Source organism: Scyliorhinus canicula, chromosome 8 (assembly GCF_902713615.1).
Source record: "Scyliorhinus canicula chromosome 8, sScyCan1.1, whole genome shotgun sequence".
Classification (NCBI taxonomy): Eukaryota; Metazoa; Chordata; class Chondrichthyes; order Carcharhiniformes; family Scyliorhinidae; genus Scyliorhinus; species Scyliorhinus canicula.
Window position 1 is genome coordinate 63,904,683 of NC_052153.1, and position 9,339 is coordinate 63,914,021.

Genomic DNA, 9,339 nt, shown 5'->3' on the forward strand with positions numbered 1-9,339 from the left:
ACTCTCACTGTCCACCCTATCTAACCCTCTGACTATCTTATATGTCTCTATTAAGTCACCTCTCAGCCTTCTCCTCTCTAACGAAAACAACCTCAATTCCCGGAGTCTTTCCTCGTAAGACCTTCCCTCCATACCAGGCAACATCCTAGTAAATCTCCTCTGAACCCTTTCCAAAGCTTCCACATCCTTCCTATAATGTGACGACCAGAACTGCATGCAGTACTCCAGGTGCGGCCGCACCAGAGTTATGTACAGCTGCAGCATGACCTTGTGGTTCCGAAACTCAATCCCCCTGCTTATAAAGGCTAGCACACCATATGCCTTCTTAACAGCCCTATTAACCTGGGTGGCAACTTTCAGAGATTTATGTACCTGGATGCCGAGATCTCTGTTCATCTACACTACCAAGAATCTTGCCATTAGCCCAGTACTCTGCATTCCTGTTACTCCTTCCAAAGTGAACCACCTCACACTTTTCCGCATTAAACTCCATCTGCCACCTCTCAGCCCAGCTCTGCAGCTTATCTATGTCCCTCTGTATCCTATAACATCCTTCAACACTATCCACAACTCCACCGACCTTCGTGTCATCTGCAAATTTACTAACCCATCCTTCTCCACCCTCTTCCAGGTCATTTATAGAAATGACAAACAGCAGTGGCCCCAAAACAGATCCTTGCGGTACACCACTAGTAACTGAACTCCAGGATGAACATTTGCCATCAACCACCACCCTCTGTCTTCTTTCAGCTAGCCAATTACTGATCCAAACCGCTAAATCACCTTCAATTCCATACTTCCTTATTTTCTGCAATAGCCTACCGTGGGGACCCTTATCAATCACCTTACTGAAATCCATATACACCACATCAACAGCTTTACCCTGATCCACCTGTTTGGTCACCTTCTCAAAAAACTCAATAAGGTTTGTGAGGCATGACCTACCCTTCACAAAACCGTGTTGACTATCGCTAATCAACTTGTTCTTTTCAAGATGATTATAAACCCTATCTCTTATAACCTTTTCCAACATTTTACCCACAACCGAAGTAAGGCTCACAGGTCTATAATTACCAGGGTTGTCTCTACTCCCCTTCTTGAACAAAGCTATGTGCATGTTGTGTATAACCAGTTTAGTTCAAGTCTCACTAATTTAATACAGGTATTTTCAAATATTTACTTGCCTATAGCTTTGCAATCCCCATTGATTGGGTCAATATGATATCCTTTGTGACATTCACAGTGATAACTTCCATTTAAATTGAAGCAAATTTGACTACAGGTCCCTGGATTTTGACATTCATCAATATCTGCAAAGAAACACAATATTACTTCAAAGTCATGATCTGGGCAAATTTTGAAGGAGAAAGTCAACTGAAACTTGCCTGCACAGAATTGCCCAGTGACCAGTTCAAAGCCAGGTGGACATTCACATTCATAGCCAATGACAAGGTCCCTGCAGATATGAGAACAACCACCATTGTTCACCAGGCATTCATTCATATCTGTAAAACAAATTGGAATTTGCAGTTCACATTGATATTCTTCTGGTTTGAGGTTATTACTAGACAACTGATGTCATTTCCCATATGCAGTGTACAATGGATGACCAGGGAGATCATTCAAACCTTTAAACATGTCTAATAGTCATAATTGATAGTCAGAAGCTTTTTCCCTAGGTGGAAGAGTCAATTACTAGACAACATAAAAGGTGTGAGGGGCAAAGTTGAGAGATGAGATGAGAGCAGGAAGTTTAAAAAAAAACACAAGAGGGTAGTGGGTGCCTGGAACTCGCTGCTGGAGGGAATGGTGGGAGCAGGTAGGATAGACGGTGGGGGTGGGAGCCTTCACAATTGCATAAATAGATTAATATGAACCCTGGAAGTGTAGAAGGTTTGAAGCTAGACAGGCAGCATGGTAGGGGCAGGCTTAGAGGGCTGAAGGGCCTGTTCCTGTGGTGTACTTTTTTGTTCTTTGTACAAACGTGCACACTTCAGAGGTATGCCTTCAGCTCCGCAAACATACTCTTCCATTTGATAAGGTCATGACTGATCAGATTGCAGCTCAACTTCCTGGCCCCTCAAGACTTCCATTATGCAAGGTATGGATAAAGTAGACATGGAGTGGATGCTTCCTCTAGTGGGGCATTGTAGAACAGGAGGTTATAGTCTCAGGATATGGGTAGCAAAGTTAAAACAAGAGTTGAGGAGAAACTACTTCTCCCATAGAGTTGTGAATCTGTGGAATTCACTGCCCCAAAGTACTATGGATGCTGGACAGCGAGTACATTTGAGTAGATAGATTTTTATTTGGAAAAGGGTTGAAGGGTTATCGAGAATGGGCAGGGTGATGGAGTTAATGCTCGGATGAGATCAGCCACGTCTGTGGGGCGGAGAAGGCTTTTAGCCAAATGGCATAATTCTGCTCCTATATCGTTATGGACTCTGCCTTAATGACCCTCTCTGTACTGCTGCCCTCTGGGTAGAGAAAAACTAAAGATTAGAGGCCCTCATTTTGGGGCACCATCTTCTGCAGATGGGAATTTTAGTCTGAAGGGAAAAGCATCCACCCAGCTTGTTTCAATAAGAGGACCTCTAAACTCCAGCAGATAGATTATCTAACCTAGAACTAGAGATGACCAAAACTGTACAGAGTGCTCTAGATGTGGTCTCACCAGTGCCCCAATTGTAGAAAACCCACTTAAATTGCATTCCCTTTGCAATAAAGGCACACATTGCCTTCCTAGGCACTTGCATATGACTCCTGTACCAGAACACCCAGATCCACAATCTCTATACTAAATTTCTATTCTTACCAAGTGAAATTAACACTTTCCTACATTATATTCCACATTTAACCAAACTAATTTTAATAAGCAATATTCTCTGGGTGCTTGTTCTAATCCAATTATTGGATTACAAGGACAATTATGACATTAGTTGCTGGTACATTGGAGGGAAGTGATTAAGAACCGGCTGTTAAAGAGTGTACAGGATGTAAATCAAGAGTTTGAGACAAATTTATTGCGAGCAAAACAATTCAAATATACATAATTGAAAAACCAGGTTGTGATAATAGTGTAATATACATCCCCATTATCATCTCCCCCCCCCCCCCCCCCCCCCCCCCCCCAACCTTTAGTGAAGGGCTTTAGAAAGTAGCTTGTTTTCTTTATCCTTCTGAGTCAGGTACAGGTTCATTGAACAAATAGAATTGCCAAGATACATACAGCATTCTTTTAGGGGTTCATCACTCCAGTCTTTACAGTCTTGTTGCCGATTGCACACTTGGGTCATGTTGATACATTCCCCAGTTTGGCATTTAAAAACAGAAGGCCCTGCACATGCCACGGCTGGTAGAGGAAGAGAACATTGCAAGAGTGTCAACCAAGGAGTTCAATCAAGGAGTTCAATAAAAATATCCTCATGCAACTCAAAAACCTGTACTTACTTTTACAGTTGTGCTCATCACTACCATCAGTACAATCAATAACTCCATCACATTGCTTGCTTTCAGGAAAACAATTATCACCACATTTGAAATGACCGAACTTGCATACTTTAGCTGCTGAAAATGATATTCAAAATTTAAGAAACAGGAATCATGTATGCAAACAGTTAATGTAACTGTAATATACCCAAAATGTTCTAATACCAACTTAGGGCCACAATCATAATTTAAGTGTGCCTCTGAATTGTTCACAATTGTTCACAATTTACATTGATGATTTGGAGTTGGGGACCAAGGGCAATGTGTCCACGTTTGCAGATGACACTAAGATGAGTGGTAAAGCGAAAAGTGCAGAGGATACTGGAAGTCTGTAGAGGGATTTGGATAGGTTAAGTGAATGGGCTCGGGTCTGGCAGATGGAATACAATGTTGACAAATGAGGTTATCCATTTTGGTAGGAATAACAGCAAACGGGATTATTATTTAAACGATAAAATATTAAAGGATGCCGCTGTTCAGAGAGACTTGGGTGTGCTAGTGCATGAGTCACAGAAGGTTGGTTTACAAGTGCAACAGGTGATTAAGAAGGCAAATGGAATTTTGTCCTTCATTGCTAGAGGGATGGAGTTTAAGACTAGGGAGGTTATGTTGCAATTGTATAAGGTGTTAGTGCGGCCACACCTGGAGTATTGTGTTCAGTTTTGGTCTCCTTACTTGAGAAAGGACGTACTGGCGCTGGAGGGTGTGCAGAGGAGATTCACTAGGTTAATCCTGGAGCTGAAGGGGTTGGATTATGAGGAGAGGTTGAGTAGACTGGGACTGTACTCGTTGGAATTTAGAAGGATGAGGGGGGATCTTATAGAAACATTTAAAATTATGAAGGGAATAGATAGGATAGATGCGGGCAGGTTGTTTCCACTGGCGGGTGACAGCAGAACTAGGGGGCATAGCCTCAAAATAAGGGGAAGTAGATTTAGAACTGAGTTTAGGAGGAACTTCTTCACCTAAAGGGTTGTTAATCTATGGAATTCCTTGCCCAGTGAAGCAGTTGAGGCTCCTTCATTACATGTTTTTAAGGTAAAGATAGATAGTTTTTTGAAGAATAAAGGGATTAAGGGTTATGGTGTTCGGGCCGGAAAGTGGAGCTGAGTCCACAAAAGATCAGCCATGATCTAATTGAATGGCGGAGCAGGCTCGACGGGCCAGATGGCCTACTCCTGCTCCTAGTTCTTATGTTCTTATGAAGGTTTCATTGCATGATTCTCCATGTCAACCAATACATCCATCCCTTTGAGACACTGCCTTCTCTTTCCAAGTAGAAAAAGACTCAATCAATTGGAAACCCCCCCCACCCCACCCATTTTAAATACTGCAAGAGAAATCTTCAAAACATTGACAAACAAAAATGTTTTTAATGGAATAATTTTCCTCCAGAATTATACAGCAGGGTCCTGGAGCCCGATCTTCAATTCCTAGAGTCTCCTGTCCAATCCTAGAGGCTGGAAACCCCACCATGGAAAGTGAAAATTAAGGTGTAGAATGGAATTAATTTAGTTTGGGTGTGTCTGCCAAGATTGGGTTGCCCAAGGTCTCTTGAGTACCCACTCAGCCACAACAAACTATTTTGGGGATGCAAAGAACAAGTTGTGTCAAGCATTCTTGTGCGCTTGATAGATGTTATGGGATAGATAGATGTTATGGGCTATCACTGGCTTACGGATTCCTACTGTCAATTGCATCCCATTACCAATTCTGGAATTATGTCTCCGTACAAGAGCAGTCTATTGGGTTAGAGGCTGCTTGGCCACAGTCAGTGAGGGAGATAGATAACTAAACATTACCATCTAATTAAATCCTACAGACAAGAAATTGTACACTTACAGCATTTGGCTTCATCACTTCCATCCTTGCAGTCCTCATCTCCGTCACAGTACCAGCTATGGTTAATGCATTCACCAGAATTACACAAAAACTCATTCGGAGAACAGGTCACAGTTGAAAGTGTATCCCCACATCGGCTTGGAGATTCATCGGATTTATCAGCACAGTCAGCATTGGCATCACACAGCCAATTCAAAGGGATACATTCAGAACTATTGCACTGAAACTCATGAGGGCCACAGGTATGTGACTCACAGTCCTTTTCATCACTTCCATCCCCACAATCATCTGCACCATTGCAGAAAAAGGTTTTGGAAATGCATCTACCACTGGCACAAGTAAACTCTAATGGATTACAAGCAAGTTTACCTGAAAAAGAAAAACATTTTCTCATCTATTCATGTGCTTTAAACTATGGACCACAGGTACTTGAAGGAAGTACCATTCGGTCCTTGTAAATTCAAGATCAGTCACCATGGATTAGTGATAAAACAAACAGTTATGGAGCATGCATTCAAATGAAAGTTCAGGCTGATAGAATGACACAGGATTTTGAAGTAGAGCCCCCCCTACATGAAATTCCATAATAGTACAAGGGCCCAACACAGACGGAAAAATAAATGAGGTACAGACTTCATCAGTTTTTTAAAAAAAATGCATTTTAGTTAATTTGACACCAAAGTAAAAGGTTTTTATAATCAACACCGCGCACTCATGCCCACCCCACATGTCCAACCTTGGCCTGATGCAGTGCTCCAGTGAAGCTTGGCACAAGCGGGAAGGAGCATCTCTTCTTCTGGTTGGGCAGTCCCCAGGACTCATGTGGAGTTCAGCAACTAATTTTCACTTTTCTTCATCTTAAACCCCCTTTTAAAAAAATATATACCATACATGTGCTGCAACCCCTGCCCCTCACATCAAGCACCTGCCTCAATTTGCTACTTCTTTTTGCAGTCTACAGCTCAAGCACATCCTCCCTCCCTCCAGTTCGGAGGAAGAGTCAAAGGACTCAAACCATTAACTGGTTCTCTCCTACTGGTTGCTGACAGACCATGTTCTCTATTCTTGTAAAAGGTTGCAGTTTTTCCCTCAAGCTATATCAGGCAAAGGAAATGAACAAAAGTTTATAGGGTTCATCTATTATTTTATAACTATGAGGTCTTGGCAACTATTAGTTAAACTGAACCGGTGTCCTCAAGCTACCTACCGCAGTTCTCCTCATCACCACCATCTTGACAGTCTTTTACACCATCACATCTCCAAGAGACAGGAATACATTGAAAAATTCCAGAACTACAAGGCATTTCATTGGCTTGACAAGTGTTCATGCCTGAAAACAAGAGTTACACCAAAATTATTTGCAGCACTAATTCTGCATATCTTGTCATTTTTTTCCCTAAAGTGACATTACATTTTATCAATCTCATTTGGTTCTTAATTGCAAATTGAGCTCAGATTACAAAGCAATTCTCAAGGAATGGCACCAGCCTGTTGCATCACCATGGTTTAGAACTTGCTCAGTTGATCTTATTCATATTTCTGTTTGTTAATCCAATGCTCCTCCTTTTCTTGTCCTTTTCTAGGGGCTGTTTAGCACAGGGCTAAATCGTTGGCTTTGAAAGCAGACCAACAGCACGGTTCTATTCCCATAACAGCCTCCCCGAACAGTCGCCGGAATGTGGCGACTAGGGGCTTTTCACAGTAACTTCATTTGAAGCCTACTCGTGACAATAAGCAATTTTCATTTCATTTCACTTTTCACCAACACCATCCTTAGCCTAGTTTTTGGCTGGATACACCAAATTCAAAGAGTACATAGAATTCTATGGAGATATCAATGGATTGCATGAATGGGCAAACTTTGACAAATATGTTCATCTAATTTTGGTACCAAAAGGATGGAAAGTACTGTCTAAACATCAAGTTCCAGAAACATTGGAATCTCAAAGAGGAAGGAAAGTAATCAGAAAGCCTAAAGGGATGTTCAGCTACTGATATCTAGAAAGCAAAAGATTAGAAGCCATGCCTCAAATACACAAAGCCTTGGTTAAACCACACCTGGATACAGCAAGCAAGTCTGGGCAGCGTACCCAATGTTGGATTACATTGGGCTTGGAAGGAGTGCATCATAGAATATTTGCATTGCAGGAAGAGGTCATTCAGTGAGAGAGAAAGAGACCTGGAGGAAACCCACACAGGCACAGGGAGAAAGTTCAAACTCCACATGTCATCCAAGGCCAGAATTGCACTCAGGTCATTGACACTGTTGAGGCAGCAGCGCTGACCACTGTGCCATCCCATCACAGAAATGACAAATGGTACCTCGACCCCAAAGTTAAATGGCACAAACTGCAGCCCCTAGCAGATTAGAGGGGGATTGGATTAAAGCTTTCAAGAGCAGATAGAGAAAAAACATTGGTGCTGGTTGGGAAATCTCAGATAGTCAAAGAAATGAAATTAGGCATGATCAAATTGAATGGCAAAACAGCTTATTCAAGGGTTAAGCCGTCTGCTGGTCCTACCCTCCCAAAATATATCAGCTACAAAAATATAGTATAGTTTCTGTTACAAGAGATCAGAAAAGCATGATGTGTGAGACGTTATCTCCATTGTCCCTCTACTATACACAGCGTCACACTCACTTGTCTGGCATCTGGAAGCTTAGATAATTCTGAAACAAGTGATTAATGTGAATAAAAGTATAACTACTTCACAAACAGATTAGAAAACAGAGGCACCAAGTTTCACTCAAAGTAGCCTATCTCGTAAAAAGATTCTCCCTGCTTAGGGGTAAACGCTTCTGGTCAGCCGTGTACTTGGACAATCAATGAAAAAGCGTTTGCCCCAATAGTTGTATCGTTTATTCAGTGGCGTTCACACAAAAGTTACTTTCATTTTTTGCAAAGTAATATTTTGCATAAAGTCACATTACTCACCCTTTACATCGGTGGGCGAATAAGAACATAATGCGAACAGCAACACAATCAAACGGAAGGGAATCATAGCATGAGCCAAAGCAGCAATCCAAAACCTGGAACTGCTCCGGAATGGCCAAATACGCGGAATTTGTATTTTCCCCCGTCTCTCATCAACCTAAATGACCCGAACTATGCTACTTTATCGTTTTTCCTCCCCCCACCCCCACACCCTGACAATTAATTAGTCATCTCGTGCCTCCTTATTACAATTGCCTTCTCGATATGTTCAATTGGTGCTTAATGAAGATGAATATCATTAGTCTTACTACAATCGGTTCCTGTTGCTCAGTGTAAGAGATTCTGATTGTCCCATTATGCTCCACTGGTCTTTTATTATTTTCACTTGATTAGTTGGACTAGGGTTGCCAACTGTGATTAAATGTATGTCTGGAGGTTACATCACATGACTTATTCCTACGCTCCAACCATCCTTCTGAAATGCTGCCTTCCAATTGGAAACCAAAATTACTCTTACCAATTTCAATTATCTTCCTACACCTTGGGCGCGATTCTCCGCCCCCCATGCCGGGTGGGAGAATAGCGGGAGGGCCTCCCGACATTTTTCACGCCCTCCCGCTATTCTCCCACCCCCAGGCCCGACCCATGTCACGAATCGCCGCTCGTCGTTTTTTACGGCGAGTGGCGATTCTCCGATGCCGATGAGCCGAGCGGCCGGGCCTTCACACCCGTTTCACCACGGCAGCAAACACACCTGCTTGCTGTTGTCGTGAAACGGGCGCCATTTGGGGCATCTAGAAGCCCGATTGGCATGGGAGAACCACGACTGTGCTCGGGAGGGGACAGGCCTCGTCGGGCCAGCGTCCAAAACAGACGCCCTCTTTCCCCTCCGCCGCCGGCAAGATCAAGCCGCCACGTCTTGCCGGGCGGCTGAGGAGAAATTCGCCAACTGCGCATGCTTGGGTTGGCGTTGTCCAACCTGCGCATACGCGGCTGACGTCATCGGCCGCGTCAGCCGGCGTGACGCTTGACGTGCGGCTTTGACGACCGTCGTCAAGGCCGCGCCGCCATG

General features: G+C 43.1%; 1 protein-coding gene across 1 annotated transcript in view; it reads right to left on the reverse strand.

Moving 5' to 3' along the window:
• The window catches only part of LOC119970288 (low-density lipoprotein receptor-related protein 2-like), a 118,483-nt gene extending 110,081 nt beyond the window's left edge, over window positions 1–8,402 (reverse strand). The window contains exons 1-7 of the mRNA XM_038804667.1: window positions 8,268–8,402; window positions 6,539–6,661; window positions 5,332–5,700; window positions 3,451–3,567; window positions 3,230–3,352; window positions 1,386–1,505; window positions 1,185–1,310 (exon numbers count right to left, since the gene is read on the reverse strand). Of these exons, the coding sequence (XP_038660595.1) occupies window positions 1,185–1,310; window positions 1,386–1,505; window positions 3,230–3,352; window positions 3,451–3,567; window positions 5,332–5,700; window positions 6,539–6,661; window positions 8,268–8,334 (1,045 nt within the window). The 5' untranslated portion in view covers window positions 8,335–8,402. The remainder of the gene's footprint in view (window positions 1–1,184; window positions 1,311–1,385; window positions 1,506–3,229; window positions 3,353–3,450; window positions 3,568–5,331; window positions 5,701–6,538; window positions 6,662–8,267) is intronic.
• Window positions 8,403–9,339: the final 937 nt, after the last annotated feature.